At 39.1% G+C, this 16,978-nt stretch overlaps 1 protein-coding gene across 2 annotated transcripts in view; it reads right to left on the minus strand.

The window, feature by feature from the left end:
• Window positions 1–16,978, minus strand: part of ADAMTS18 (ADAM metallopeptidase with thrombospondin type 1 motif 18) — a 63,149-nt gene that overhangs the window by 7,226 nt on the left and 38,945 nt on the right. For both annotated transcript variants that reach the window (XM_030582135.1, XM_030582136.1), the window contains 5 exons: window positions 10,584–10,725; window positions 9,062–9,188; window positions 4,939–5,143; window positions 945–1,136; window positions 131–343 (listed from right to left, as the gene is read on the minus strand). In XM_030582135.1, coding sequence (XP_030437995.1) covers window positions 131–343; window positions 945–1,136; window positions 4,939–5,143; window positions 9,062–9,188; window positions 10,584–10,725 — 879 coding nt within the window. The remainder of the gene's footprint in view (window positions 1–130; window positions 344–944; window positions 1,137–4,938; window positions 5,144–9,061; window positions 9,189–10,583; window positions 10,726–16,978) is intronic.

Genomic DNA, 16,978 nt, shown 5'->3' on the forward strand with positions numbered 1-16,978 from the left:
GACTGTGCACTCCCTACTGACTCCATAAATGCCAAAAGAGAAAGTGGCATTGGGAATGGAAAGCACTGAGGTGGGAGAGAAAGGAGGAACCTACTCCAAATAACCCAGGCTGACTTTTTTTTTCTCATACCTGCTGCCAGGGTGAGGAGTACCATCCGGACACCATGCGGTATAGCCTCTGAAATGGACAAGCCCCTCTGTTACATGCTTCTTCTAGTTCTATGTTTGATTTCTTTATGTTCCGACATCTTCGCTGAGGGAAAGTGATCCATTTTCCATGGAGGCTTTTCTCGCTGCACTTCATTTCCCGCTTTTTAATACCTGGGCCACAGGAGGCTGAGCACTAAAAAAACAAAGTGCATGCTTTTAAAATAATACATTGCTGTAAATTAATACCAGTTCCACTAAAGACTGGACACACTTTTATGGAATATGAATGCATCATGGAAAATAAAAACATAAGATCATGGGAAAATGTTTCCATACTAGTATAAATTCTGCCATCTTGGAAACCACTGTGACACCAGGGGCAGTCTGGCATACACACTGACAGCAGGATACAGCCAAGTGTTTTGAGACATGAAGACATACATTTTCAAAATTGACTTTGCCTTAATCTTTAGATACCCAAATTGAAACACCTTAAAGGGAGGGAAGGTGCCCTAACACGTTCTGAAAATCAGGCCTCTCCAAGTGTTTTAAGTAGGGCACCTAAAAAGTAAGGTCCTAGAAATTACTAGTCTTTTTTAAAAATTAGACTATATTAGTTACAGGCAAAGCCCTTATAAATGTCTGATCCAGAGTTTGTATTTTCATCAGATCATGACCCTTACTGAATCCATGGCACTTTTTTTCTCTCATACGCTCCGTGCATGCCAGTGTTTCAGTACTCTTTTATGAACTCCGCAGAGAGCAAGTCAGTCATTCGGATTGTGGTACGGTACCTCACTCCAAGAAGAAACCACCCACTGGAGCCGATCGTTTTTGGGACATCGTCCTAGTACACAGATCTGTTGGGATTCTGGCTTGGGATCTCTGCTGCACATACTTTCTGGTAAGATTTTCAGCTTGGAAGGGCTGGTGCTTTTGCAGTGGACATCCCGTTTCTTAATGCCTCTCCCACAGGTCTTTGAACACTTTGGCAGAAAGAAATATTCATTTGAGTTTGGGGCACTTAAAATTGACATTTTTGTATTTACAGCAGAACACAGAAGCCATAATGAATCTTATCTGTAGCCACTGCTGTTAACTTAAACCTGTAATTCTATTATGGAAAATGTAATGTAATAAACATACTTCTGTGGCACTTTTCATTTTTCAAACCTGGAGTTAAACATTTTATTGTGTAGCCTTAACTAACCCTCACAGCCCTCTAGTAAGGAAGATAAGCATTCTCTGTTCTATACATGGGGAACTGAAGCAGAGAGAGAGATTCTCTCAGCCCCTGGCAACACAGAGGGGCTGAAATCTGGCCCTAATAACCCACCTGAGAATCCCCCCAGTGCAAGGAGCTCTTAGCAAGTGTAAAGCTACACTAGTGGGTTCCTATGTTACCCAAACCCACCCTGGCATAGAGGACGGGAGGAGGGAGATGGCAGCTGTACTCTTCCAATTCTCAATTAGTGTTTGGGCCCTTCAGGGCCACAGCCAGCTACTCCAATTTATGCTAGGGCCAGCGCTAGTCAAAGCCACAAAGCAAGTTATTTGGCAAAGCCATGACTGGAACTTGGGACATTTTGGCTGTGGTTAGAAAACATTATAAATATTGAGTTATTCTTATTTTTTTATTTGTTACTATGCTGATTTAAAATCTAAAATATGCATTTTGTGGCTGAAACAAAATGCACCAACTGAATATATTCTAGAGCAGAAATTGCAGAATTGTGAAAGTCCTGAGATAACTGCAGATTTCCTAGCATCCTGTACTTTATTTGTTATTTTTTTTACCAGAGTTCATTAGGTTAGTAATATGCATGTAAAAGCCTGTGTACTGTGCTACCAAAGTGCATATTATGGACATTTTTAAAACATTCTATCCAAACTCAATGCACAGAAACCTGTGCTTGCTGAAAAGCTTGGATTTGTGGTCTTCCCATAAACTGAGCTGCGTTCTCCCTGTCTGTCTGTGAAGAGATTTGACATTATGAGGGATACACTTTTATGTATTTATTTAAAGTTTGCAACATGATAGACGGAGGCTGAGCTTTTCAGAGAGACCTAAAGAAGTTATGTGCCCAACTGCCATTATATTTTGATAGGAGTTTTGCCTAATTTTTTAAAATGTCTTTGGAAATCCCAAAGCAAAACAGCAAATTCACAGATGTATAGCAAAGGGGGAAAGATTGGCTTTTTCTTTTTGCTTCTGTATGATGTAAAAGAAAATCTGAAAGGTTCTCAAGCCCTGCCCACCCCTCCTTCTTGCCCCAAAGAAAAGCTATTTTCATATCTGTTTTTCACATTAAAAATTCAGGTCCTGAATAACCTTGATGAATGCATGACAATGAGATGACAATATCAAAGCCAAAAGTAAAAGATGAATAACTGAGAAGGAAAAGGTATCTTTAGTCCCACGCTTCGATTTTTTTATCTTTGTGGATAACTGTTTAGCATCAATAACTAATGAATACTGTGGACAAAGGAAGACTTTGTTAAAGACTGAACACCCCAAACCTTCATTAAGATATCAGAGATACATTCTGTAAGACTCCCAGCTGGTGGTGGTAGTGGGGAACTAGAATTGACACTTTTATTTCTAAGAAAAAGATGTAGAAACAAACCATTTACAAAATAGTTCTACAAATACAAAACCTTTTAACACACCTTTTGATGTTTGATACCTTTGTGTTTATAAATATTTTCTTTTGGTCTCAGGACCAAAGCTAAATAAAGTTTTAAACTTAATTGCTTTTAGATTATTCAAAGGGAGAAGAGCATTATTATTTTTAAAATTAAGATAAATTACAAGTTTACAGTATATTTGTCCTGTCTCCCAGTTGGGATGCCTGTATGTTAAGAGACTGAAAAGGGTAAAAAGATAGAGTAATTGGACAGAGCATAGTGAAGTTACATCAGCATAAAACCAGAGTACTGCAGGGTAAATCAGACCCAATATCTTTATATCTATCTGAAAAGCCAAATGGATCTAACTTTGCAGTATCATTCAGAAGAGCCACTACATTTAACCCTTGGCTCATCTGATCTTGCATAAATGCAGTTTTTGGCAGTTTCCAATCCAGTGTCACCAACTTGTATGATAACTGGTGATTTTTCTTAAAGAACCGGTTGCTGGAGCTGCATGAATACATGCAGAGCTCAGTTTTAATTTTTTTAATACAGAAAGTTTCTAGACTCATGGTTTCAGAGGAAAGCACGAAAAGGTGATATCCATATACCTTAAAGTCTCAGAAACCTCTGTCATATATCTTGCCAATTGGGGGATTGTGTACATGTGGACCAATTTCCTTCTCAACTCATTGCAGGGACTCAATTTAAGTCATGTTGGATGATATTTTATTTCCTTTATTTTTGTTTATGTAACTGCAGACTTTGTTAGTGTTGAAAACATTGTCCATATTCTTTAAAATTTTAGCCATATCTGATTTCATAACCTCGTGCAACAGTGAATCCCAAGAGATTTGCCTATACACTGAAAAGCAAATAGTAATTCCTTTTGACTGTTTTAATACTACAGCCCACTGAGTAGCTTTGTTCTTCTTGTGCAATGTGATAGGATAATGAGAAGTTCTGGTCTCCTTAAAAGGCATTATATCCTCTGTGGCAGTGACCACCTAGATCCAGTCCTCTCTAACTCTCACAAAGAGTACTAGAATTAAAAAACAGTAGTTTTTACAACAGATTTCTATTACTCTTGTAGCTCATTAAATGAAGACAGAAGAACTTAAAATGGACTTTGCTTCTTTTGACATTGGTCCACAGTGTCAGTTTCCACATCAGTTCATTTATTCTTAAATTAACACTCACTATGTGCCAGCACCAGCATCACTGCAAAAATAGCAGAAATTAACTTCAGAGTGTTCATGCTTTTCATACATTTCTGAAAAAGGGTGTGTACACACAGAAATGTCCCTGGGGGCCCACTGCTACTGACTTATGACACTAATAGTAATTTACTGCACTACTAAATTACTTACTTGGAATGGGCTACACTAACAAAAGTAAATATGTGATTACTACACGTATCATTGAGTAAAACATAACTTCATCTGCCCGCATTTAAAAAATGCGTGTGCACTCGTGCCATTCTAACCTCATTCTTTTTCCATTAGTGGTACTTCTGTTGATACACCTCTACCCCGTTATAATGCCACTCGATATAACACGAAGTCGGATATAATGCAATAAAGCAGCGCTCTGGGGGGGGCGGGGCTGCGTGCTCCGGCGGATCAAATCAAGTTCGATATAACGCAGTTTCACCTATAATGCAGTAAGATTTTTTGGCTCCTGAGGACAGCGTTATATCGAGGTAGAGGTGTATTTCTTCTCTGAGAAATGTTAATATTGCTGTATGAACTAATGTCAGAAAGGGGAGGCGCGTGGGGTCTATGACTTTAAGGAAACCAGAGTATTGTCCTTCAGAAAACCAGAGAATCCTGTGGCTGTGTTTATGGGTACTAGGAAGCTCCTCATTTTCCCTCCACAGATTGTGGGACAAATCCCAAATTAGGGTAGGCAGGTGCAAGTCCATGCATCCACTTATACTAGCCATGCTTTGATTCTTTTAGTAAGGTCGCTATCTAAAAACAAATTAGATTGTGCTTATTATTTTCCTACACAGACCTTCCAAAGTAGGCAGGATACAACTATGTGAAGAAAACTATTCTGTACACGTTCACTTCAGCTACTTCTGTCACTGGACTCAGTACCAATATTGCTATTACTTTGGCAAAAGAAAACATTTTGACTATTTCTCTAAATTACCTGAGACCATGGTCCAGGGCTCCATTCAGGTGGGCAGTCTTGGGTATTACATATCTGTACTTGGGCTGGAGTGCTGACTGGACAAAGAGAATGTGCTACAACCTCTTCCTTTTGAAAAGTCTTCTTCTGGACACATTGAACTGGGCGACTTTGTTGCCCTCCATCACAAGACTTGCTGCATACACTCCATTCACCTGTCGACCAGCTTACAGGAGAGAATAAATTTATTTCTTACAAGCACATGGTTTATAATGCACCCTGTATAATCAGTATAGCGAGGACTAAGTTCAAATGTAAAATCCAATCTATTCAATCCACTTGACTGGTGTTGCTGTTAGATAATTTGACAAGATTCCTGTGCAAGACTCATGCAATCTATTTGCAAAGAACATTTTGAAGTGCAACAAGAATAAATTTTGCAGCCCTTGCTCAGGAAAAACTCCCAGTAATTATTATTTTTATTTGCAGTGTGGCAATGCTCTAAGGTTCAATAAGGATTAAGGATCCTATTATGCTAGACGCTATACAACCATATGGAGAGAAACATTCCCTGCCCCAAATAGTGTTTAATCTAATATGAAACAAGACACAACATGTGAGTGCAACAAACAGAAGGAGAGAGGAGAGGAACAAAGGGCACGCTAAAATCTGGTGCTGTTACACAGGTGAATATTGTGGAACTTGGTGGGTTCAAGCCATGTTCTGTTTTAGCTGATGGTGAGACTTCCAGCAGGAGCAGCCAGAGAGAGGGACAGGTTATGGTAGAGTAAAACAGGTCAGATGTGACCAGGTAGAGATATTAGTTGAAGGCTTGCGAGCAAATGGAAAGAGAAGAAGGAGACCAAGGACAAAACCTTGTGAAACCCTAAAAAAGTGTAGGAAAAGAAAGAGAGGACCTACCCAAACAGACTCTGAAGGAGAAGCCAGGATGGCAGACGGAGAACACTAAGGACCAAATTTTCAAAAGCACCGTTTTGCAGATGCTCATCCTCCATGCATGCAACCCCCAATATATAAACACATGGAGGCTAATGCACATGGACCTACGTGTATTCTTGGTGCTGCCCAATTCTAGTCTTCCTCTCAATTGTTATCTTGTCTTTGCTTTGGATAATAAATCTGTTTACAAAGTTCTGTGGATCTTTAAAATAAAGCAAGAAAAAAATGGCTTGCTAAATTCAACAACCCTGTCATTAGAGTTCAGAGGATTTAGATGATGTCCTGAGACAAATATTTTTGGCAGCTTAACCAGCAAGATTATCTGAAATCTAAATAAAACAATATCAAATTAACCAGCTGACTACTATTGGCCAAATATATCATCCAATCACCCGACAAGGTTCACTGATGCATACTGTCACTTAAAATCACATAGCGTCCTCAGACGTATTGCTGAACTGCACAGTCGGGGTTCAGTTTGGAAAATGAGTAATATTTTTTGTAGTACAGTGGCAACTAGAGTACAGAGCCCCATTGTGCTAGGCATACAACATATAGCAAAGAGACAGTCCCTGTCCCAAAGAGCTCACAAAGACTATAGACAGCAGGTGGATGCAACAAACAGATGGCGAGAGCACAAGGAAACATATAAACAAATCCTCTGCCTATGGGAGAACCATCAACTGATCCAATCAACTTAATGAGTCTTCAAAACCTTCTCCCAATGTCAAGCACTGAAATTAAACTGAATCTTTTAAAACAGGAATTCTCACACTTTTTCATTATATGACCTATAGAGATTGTCCCTTTTAATTCACAACTGCATGGGCCACCAACTCTCCCATGCACTATCACAGCACAAGCCCTATGGCAACCAGAGCAGCTGCTTATATCAAACAGAAAGTATTTGAACTCTTATAACTATGTGGAAGTTGAGCACCATTCACTGGACTGTATTTCAGATCTGCGTGAAATCAAAATTAATTTGCATGTTTAAAAATGTGTGATGCCTCCCTTGGAAGATTTCCTCTGGGAAAAGAAGAATTCTTGAGTCACAATCCAAATTTGTAGGTACCAAAAGCTGTGGGAAGTTTAAAGCTACCAAATCTAAGGACAAAGGAATTTTAACACATATATCATGCACCTTAGGCATTCCATACAATTTCAGGACTGTGGTGGTCTGCTGCTGTTGGACTAAATATGGAAACGGATCTGGAAAGCTTGGAAGTCTTTTCTAAGGAAGCAATAAAGAAACATGGAGATTGCCTTTTAACTCTCTCTAGTGGGAATCTGAAAAACCTGAGACCTTCATCCTGCTTAACAACCTGCTTTCACTCAGCCTGGATTTCTCTCTGCTTTTTGACAATAGCATTGTCAGGAAATAAATGTTTGGTTTTTTTTTCAAATTGGGAAAATAATATAACACTTATTTCAAGTAAATCTAGTCAATACTAGGAGTCAAGAACTGTCTTCTCCTTGGTAGCCTAACTTGAAACATATGCTTCTGGAAAAGTCTTGGTTCTAATCAATTCTATATGTTTTAATTAGTTATACTAATGGTACTAATCAGTTTGATAGGTAAACTAGCCAAAAAGAAATAGTTAGTTTTAAAAGCCTACATACAGTAGGTGTCTAGAAAATCTACCTTTTCATATGGAAGAGTGCAATAAACCTGCTTTATGCCCTCTTGTAAACTGCTATTTTCCAAGAGTATCTTGGCTATGTTTCAAGAGCATCGTCCATTAATTCAAATAAGCTCAATAATTATGACTAGATTTGGCAGCCCTTCACTCCAATCAAAATAGTATGCAATTCCGACGCCTCTGTGTATTCTTACTGCATGAACTGAGTAGTCCTTCCTCAGTTCCTTCTCATATTAATGAGTCTTTGTTCTCATTGTGCAGTAAAGATTTGTTCTTGAACCTTAAAGTTTTGTCTTCTTTTTTTATGATGTCATGTCAATATCATGTTGACTTAAATGATAAGTAAGATACATTTGTCCTTCTCTCTTGCCTATTATGCCTACCAAATTTATATATGTTTTATTTGCTGCTTACCACTTGTTATTCTTTGATTTCTCAATAAATATCTGGGCATTTACAGCATGAGTGGATTGGAAGCTATTGCACACTAACATTATGGCCTACATCCTCAAATGATATAATCTCCACTGAGCTCAAGGGAGCTATTTTCACCAGCTGAAGATATGGCCCTATACATAGCTCAAATATGCATTTAGTGGATGCCAAATATTCTGAAGTTTGTGTTCTGTGTTATGCTACAAAACAATCTATTAAAATTCATCAACTCTCCATCTTAAACTACTGAATCCGAGAATATCAATTTAATGCAGCATGAACGAATGATACTGTATGTCAAAAATGTTTTTTTATTCACCATTAATTCTTATTAGCAGTATGTATGACATACTAGCTTCAAAGGAAATGGAAAGCTCCCATTAATAGTAAGGCAGTTGCATACGTGGCCCTGTTGCATGATTAAAATAAATGTTATATTTTAGAAAGGTTATATGACGACAATGCCAAGTCAAAATTAAGGCATTTATAAATAACTAAAAATGACTGTTGGAAACATCAGAGATTATTTTTTCCGTCTATAAGAAATTGAGCCCATTGGATAAAAATACATTTGGCAAAAGATAAGTCATATACAAACAGATTTTGTTTGGTTAGGAAGATTACTTAAAATTAGTATTCAGACAATAGTGTGGCTAAAGCAACCCAAAGAAACTGCTGAAGCAGGCATATGAGGCTCTCACGTGATACTCTACCGCTATTTAAACCTTATCTCTATTTTTTTGTGCCTCTACTGTATAATTTGCCATTTGGATTTAATGTCCTGTGTTATAATTTTAAATTTTTGCAGGAAATTTCAAACGATTACTGGACCACTTTTAAGGGTGTTAAATTTATTACAAACTATAGACTTTAACTAAAACAAGGCCATTCCACAGTGCAAATCTTTTTGACATATCCCACCAACATATTCCTGGATAGGGAAACAAATCCCATTAAATTTCACTTCACTAAATGTGCTGAGTTCATATAACAATCATGGCAGTGGAAGGTACAGCCAATTATCGGGATATACAGTTCTATGCGCCTATCAGAAAGTATGGCAAACACAAACACATAGTAACGCTACAGGAATAAATAACACTTACAATGCTGGGCAGGGATTAGCATTGCATAGTTTTGTTTCAGTTAAAGGCTTTGTCCTTGGGCCACAAAAGGAGAAATTAACTCGTGTACGATGATCTTGTAAACAAATAGCTTTTGCTGTAATGTGCCCTAAGGAAATATCAAAAAAATATACAATAAAATAAATTGTTACATTTTCTCCTTATATTTAGGGTATTAGTGTAGAAGGTTAAATAATGTAGACTAGACTCATCCATAGTACAATTCCATGGATATCAATGGAGTAACATGGGTGGGGCCAGTTTGGCCACTTGTATTAATGTTAATTCACTTTTCTGCAATATAGGTGTGACGACTGCCACTGAAGTCAGATATAACATTTTTATGACAAACATTGCATTGGCAGAATTTAAAACCACAGGTAGATATCTGCAAAATGTAAGACTCAAATACAAAGCAACTCTTTGAGTTCCATCTACCTGCAGAAACAAGCAGAGAAAATTCTCAGAGCTTTTCTCTAGTGTTTAGAAACTGTCCATCAAACCCTTTTGTCAACTTTTTATTCTACCTTTATAGCTATCTTTACATTCTTTGAGACTGCTGTTCCTGGTGCATATCTACTTTGAACCATGTTTGCTGGAAAAGTCAATTGGGAACTTTCCCTATGAGTTCAACATATTAAGAGTTAATCATAGAAAAACTGCATTTGTCTGACCCCAACCATTTGGAACTTCAGGGCCTTCTGAATTGATGAAGCAGTTCTGACACACACTCTGGTAAATGTGCAAAACAGCTGTATGCTCTTGTTTGCATGTGAATTTATTCTGAGCCAAAGTCTTCTCACCCTACTTCACACAAATAACCCCACTGAAACTTTCTGTGGAACATACACTAGGATCATTCCATATACAGATAGTCCATTGATTTGGGAGTTGCAAATGATTTAAGAGCATTCCATAGATTTACTTTTTTATACTTCACATACAATCCATGGGCACAACAAAGAGAAATCTGGGAAATACAGAGACATTTCTGGCTACTGCTATCTATTTTTTAAACAGAGATTTTACCCGTATGCTACTTTCAGGGGGGCAGATTCTGATACCCTTACTCATGCTGAATAGCACCTTACTCCATGAGTAGTTCCACTGATTTGTTGGTAAATATGTCAATGAAACTTAAAAACATTTACATGAGCCTCGCTTAGATTTTTTTTCTACCTGTTCTCCCATGCCTATTGCCTGTCTCCACTCTTTGGCCCAGAATTAGGTTTAATGACAGAATTTCCAGGATTTAGAAAAAATAAATAAATGTTTAATAAAATGTTTCCTGGAAAACAAGAGAAAAGGTTTATCATTCAGTTACATGGACTTTCAGAGCTAGGCTCTGATGAATTCAGCTATTTTGGATTAAATTTACACATGCTCTATATTGCCTTCTGAACATGATGTTTTAGACCTTTACAAAGCTACAGAGATTTGGAGTGGAGTGTGTTTTAAAAAAGAAAGAAAGAAAGAAAGAAAGGGATGTAGGAGAGCTACCTACCCCCACCACAGGAAGCTGAGCAGTCTGACTGCACTGTCACCCAGGAGTAGCTATGTCTTTTGGCAGATGTCTTGTTCTCATTGATGATCTTGGAGAATGTGTATTCCCAAGCAATACCTGGATTTTTGCCTTGTAACAGGATCTAAAGAGTTTAGGGGGAAAAAGAGGGGAATTAAAAATATGCACATTCAGGAATTCCTAAGGTAGCTGAGAATGTTTAAAGATGTCTATATGGAGTATTTTTATACGTTACATATCTGAAAGAGTATTCAGAACTAACTCCTGCAGATAAATGTACCTTTGTAACACTGAAATGTCCTGGTTCCAATAGTGGTGTGATATGGCCAAACCTTGGCGGGGATGGCACTTCATGTAACAGGGAACACAGTGGAATAGTGCACGAAATGTGGGCCATGAGTCAGCACCCTTGAAAGTCAATGGAAAGAGTCCATTGAGTTCAGTGGAAGTCAGATCAGGTTCAGGAAGTGGAAATAGCATCTGCTGATATGAGGTGGCACCAAGAGCATCATGACAAATATTTTTCTCAGTATGGTCTTGCCCCACATGTTCCTTGGCTACTCAGAATAAATGCCTCTTTAAAACATGGATCCCTGAATCCACTGGGGCTCTGTACGGGTACTGGACTCTTCTTGTGGTGATTCAGCTGCTTGCTTGAAGCCACAGGCTCTGACGCTGGGTGAAACTCCGTGTCCTGTGCTATGCAGGATGTAAAGCTAGCTGATCCTTTCCAGCATTGAACTCCAATTCAGCAAGGCATTTAAGTCCCATTGCTCCAGTGCTAAATTCCTTGCTGAAATAGAGACTGAGTAAATGACGGAGGAATGTGGGTGAGGGTTGGAGTCGATGTGGTTGAAGATGTCTCTCTTGCTTCTGGATCCTGGGGACACAAAATAGCTATTTTGCTGCTACACAGGTACTCCTGCATGCTTATAGTCACACAGTAAATCCACAGCAAATGCAGTTGCTGGTGAGAAGTCTGTGTGGCAGAGGGCGATTGAAGTCAATGGAGCTATGACAATTACACCCGCCAAGGATCTGCCCAAGTATGTCTGAGATGGGGAAGTCTGTATCGCTCCCTTGTGCATTGGCATATCACCCATCCTATTTTTGGACTGGTAAGACCTGGCCCACAGTAGACATTTTATAGAAAACATGTCTTTGATTATAATAATGCAGTGGCCACTTCATTCAGGTGGTCTGGCTGCTGGTGGTGCTCCTCGATGTGTGTTTTCACTATATTTAATATATTACTGGTGAATTACATTGCACCTTTCATGGGAACAACTTCCTAAAATTTACTGCAGTCATTCCAACAACAACAACAAAAAATTACAAGCTTCATAAAAGCCTGACACATATTTGAACTCAAATTTGAATTGAAGCAGAAATTTCCATTTTTATAACATTTCTTTTAGATAGGGGAGTTTTGGCAGCTAAAATACACTAATATCCATGTTCAATAGAAACTGTGCCTCATATGTAATACTTCTAAAATTACAGTGTTCTATTAAGTTTTACTCCTTGAACAATATGGCCATTACAATGATATGGAGCAGGTGCGGTCCATTCACCTCCTAACCACAGTTTTTGATAAGCATTACAGTTTAAAATAGGATTCCAGTCTATGTTAATAACTTACTTCAGGGACATTAGTGAAATATAGTGGGCAGTCAGTATCACCAAATGTCTGCACAAGTAGATCTATGTAGGTAGAAGTCACTGCGAAACAGAGGGGTTTCAAAAATCAGCAGCAAACTTTCATTTTATCTTTTATGATCAAGAGCAACATAATACATTTTTAAAGGCAGTCAAGGGATTTAAACTATTCTGAAAATGTATATATTGGAAAAAAGAAATGACCCATGACAGTGAAAAAATTAGAAGAAATGTACATGAACTCCAGTGCAATAACGCTGAACATATGAAGGATCTAGACAGAGTGCTATTTAAATCTGCAGAAAAAAAAATGGATGATATATTTTGCATTGCTACCAGCCAGACATTTTATTTCATTCTGTGAATCTTGATATTGATCCAAACTGGGAATATAGGAGTTCAGGTCTGTAACAGGCAAAATATATTCATCCAGCAGAATAATAGCATACTCTGGTTTATTGCAAGATTCAGATACAAAACACCTAATACTCAGATGAGTTTACGTTTGGGTATTTTATGTGAAACCAGTGGTGGAAACAACATATGGCTATGTGCACAGAGTTTGATTCATGACAACACTAAGATATGTTTTGTATGCATGTGTGTAATAGTATTTAAAGTAATTATCCATTGTCGCATTTTAAAGAATAGTCAATATTAATGTTTACAGTATACATATGAAGATAGAATCAAGTGTCAACTTCTAGTAATACTACTCAGAAAAACTATGTTATTCAGGCTGCAAAGTCAAACACTCGAAAGTTAGGAAATACTAGAATTAAGGTTGTCTGTGTAACCTTAATTTGGCCTTTCTGTGCATATATAATGATACAGTCTTTAATTACATGATCACATACTATTTGTCCACATGTCCCTGCCTTTTTTGGTGCACACAATGGATGATGTTTGCTTTATGAGCCGCTATTTTATATTTAGTTTTATCCTCATTGTTTAATGTATGGCTCCATGCCTTATTTACTGCACAATCATCAAACCATGCTCAGAGGGCAGAACCATTCATTTTGTCATCAACTTTTCTATAGCTGTAGCATGTGAGTGCTTCACAAACATTAAATAATGTTCTCAACACCCCAGTAAAATCACAGGGTGGTTTCATCCCCATTTTACTGATAGGAATCTGATGCACAGAGAGATTTAAGTCAAAAATGTCCTTTAATTTCTGGTGCCCAATCTGAGACACCTAGGACCTGATTTTTTCATTGTAGGTATCATAGAGCACTTTATATATTGAAAGCACAATTCCAATTGATTTCAGTTGCAGCAGAGAGAGATCCGCCCCATGGTCTCAAGCTGGACTTTCATAAAATGAGAAACACACCATTAGTGGCCACCAGTGAAATGTTTGGTTTAAGTGACCTGCCCAGCATCACACAGTAACTCTGTGTCACAGGCAGGGATAGAATCCAATTCTCCAGGGACGCATTCTACTGCCTTTAATGTAAGGCTATCCCTTTTCTTCCTACAATACCCTGCTTCATTCACTACACACCTTCCAGCTTCTGTAACAAATAAAGCAGGAGTCTTACAGACAAACAAGTTCCTTCACTGTACAGCCCTATTCTGTCCCCAGAGCAAGTCTATTCTGTGCACTGAATGAGGCAGGGGTCCTTTCAAAAGATAGCATATGATCATATAATTAAAGACTGTATCATAATGCACAAGCACGGGGTGGGTGCAGGAGGAAAAAATTAGTGTTGCAACCTTATTTCTGGCATCTCCTAATTTTCAAATGCATGATTTTGTGACCTTAATAACACTTTTGTAATGTGTCGATGTGTATAATTTGCTAGGTTTTTAAAAAAGCGAACTGAATAAACAGAAATTCTATCATGAAGCATCATATTGACACCTGCACGAGCCACAAGCAGGGTTGGAACCTTTAGATCCACCACAAAGATCCCAGTCACCTCAGCTAGCAGAGTAACTGATAACAACACTAGGTTGCGAATTGCTGTGTAGACCAGCTCTACAGAGGGATGAGAGACACAGTTTTTCCAGTGGTTTTCTAAAATATTTGCTGACAGCAGAGGAATTGAGATGCAGGGATCTTGGGTTCCATTCCAGACTCTGCAAGGGAGTGTGCTCTAGTCAGGGGCAGCTCCAAGCACCAGCCCAGCAAGCAGCTGCTTGGGGCGGCCAACGGTGAGGGGCAGCACGTCTGGGTCTTCTGCAGCAATTCAGAGGCGGGTCCCTCAGTCCCTGTGGGAGCGAAGGACCAGCCACCGAATTGGCACCAAATTCTGAAGAGGCGGCAGTAGAGCTGATCATGATCGCGGCTTTTTTTTTTTTTTTTTTTTTTGCGCTGCTTGGAGCAGCAAAAACCCTGGAGCCAGCCCTGGCTCTAGTGGGCCCACCCCCAACTCCTATGTCCAATTTCATGCTCTCGTCAACCTCCAGTCACAGTCTCCCTCCTGTTCATCCAGACTCCCTGACTCAGTCCCAGGTCTGGCTCTTATCCCGTCTGCATCTGAATCAGGCAGTTTTCTCCTTCTCACTGCCTGGTAGGCAGGCCACTCATCTGGTCTTAAACCAGACAGTCCTGCTTTTGTAATGTTTGTCCTCCATCTGGTACTGAGACAAAACCAGATGTGGGGGACACCATAATGTATGATGTGTTGCTCCCGCATCCCTGCCGCCATGATCTCTCATCCAAAGCATGTGTGCATGGCTATGCCAGTGGTATGCCCAGTCTTTAAAATGGCCTCCCACATGCAGTGTGACCTCGCATATACTGTGCATATGAGATCATGCCAGCAGGGGCAGGCCAATGCCATATCAACCAGCACCCCATGTCTGGTGTTCTGGGAACATGCGACTGAATATGCTGCTGCCTAGGCATCAGAAGGGGGCACTGAGAATCCCAATCTCAGTTCTGGTGCTCATGTCCTGCCCACAGCATCCTAGAACTACAATTGCAGGGAAAGTCCTATTCAGCCCTGGCTGAAGCATGCTCAATGCAGACAGAATCTTTGGGGAATTTAGCTACAGTGCTCTCGCAAGTCTCTTCTGAACATGCACAAACTGATTTTTTTCCAAAGGTTTATAACTTGGCCAAAGGGAAAATCTCTGACATAAAGGCCACCTCCATACCAAATTTCAAATCCCTGCTCCAAAGCTGGAGAGTACTACAGCTTTCCAAGTAAAGGTCACCACAAATTTTTAACATGGTCAAAACATTATTCCCACCTCCTCCCATCCTCACTCTCAGAAATGGCTAAACTCTTTTGGCTGAAATTTTCCAAAAAAGAAAACAAACTTTACTCTCTCCCGCAAATCCTGAGGCAGAAACCTCAGCCCAAATGATTGAAGTTTGGCAAAGATATAAGCATCTGAGTAAGGGTCTTACAATGGGTCACGTCAAGTCACTGAGTGCTACCAGCTTGGCCTATAAAAGAAACTGAAAGGCTACTGTGAAGGATTTGTTGGCATACAAAAGCTGTTCAATAATAATAATTATTATTTATTAATTCTATTGCAGTAGCATTTAGGCATTCCAATCATGAACCAGGACTCCTCTGTGCTACATGCTGCCATCTGACATGTAAATTGATTCATAAAGGCTTTTGTAACAGCAGCATACCTTGTCTGACCTTCCCACAAGAGGAAAGGTGCCAGAAACATATTGATGAGTCCCAGATCATGTCCACTGTGTAATTATATAATGCCCAGCACAATAGGCCCCTGATGCTAAGTGGCACTGCCAATACTAATTACATATTATTTATTTCTACAAATGTTTGCTTTTTCAAATGAACCTATTTTTTTCTTTTTTTTTTACGTGCAGCCTTGGTTTTACTGCTGATGGTTTTAAAAATAAGTGTTAGAAGCTGTTGACGAAGGTGAATAAAGGAGAACAAATTACTGCAGTTAGTGAAAAGGTACACGTTAATTCCCTATTTATACCTGCTCAGGCTACTCTGGGCAGTAAAAAGCATAAGTTAGAACCCTCCTAACCACTTGATCACAGGAGATACTGGGAGAACAGGGACTGCATTCTGCATCAGATTTGGATCTAAAGAGCTGGGTATGCTGAGCAAGGGGAAAGAGGGATCTAATACCTCCTTATACCCCTGCTCAGCCTAGAAACAGGGGATATAATCTAGCTGTATTAAAATATTGCAGACCAAGTATTGTATAACTGAAAATTGCATAAATATAATTTATATTCCATGGCATTCATGTAAAACGTATTGTGTAATGTTCATCTAAGTTATTATCAAGGAAAGTTGCACTTTGCCAAAGAAATAAGCATATACATAGCTCTTCTGTCATATTTTCAAACATTCACTATAAAGCCCTTCCTTAATAACCCAATATTTAAAGCCTGCATATATAGCCAAGTTGTTAGACCTACAAATTTGGAAAGACCTCCAGCTTCAGTCTACTTAACTGGACTCATTCCAGAGACTTTTCAGCCAACTGGCATTTGCTCCCAAATTTACAGTTGGCAAACAACCTTCTTAAACATTTCCAGGTCCTCTGTAGAACTGTTTAATGTCTACCTTTAACACACCAACCACCTGACTTCAGACACAACACTCAGCAGCTCGGACCGCAGGGCGCAGAGTTATAAAATTTACAGCTTCTTGAATCTGAAAACCACAGGCTCTATGGCCTGGAATCTGCCAAATCTATTCTGAAGAAAGAACTGCAGCTTTTGCTTAGGGCATAAAATGTTAAAACAATGGATAAATTGA

The sequence above is a fragment of the Gopherus evgoodei genome, chromosome 12, assembly GCF_007399415.2.
Source record: "Gopherus evgoodei ecotype Sinaloan lineage chromosome 12, rGopEvg1_v1.p, whole genome shotgun sequence".
NCBI lineage: Eukaryota > Metazoa > Chordata > Testudines > Testudinidae > Gopherus > Gopherus evgoodei.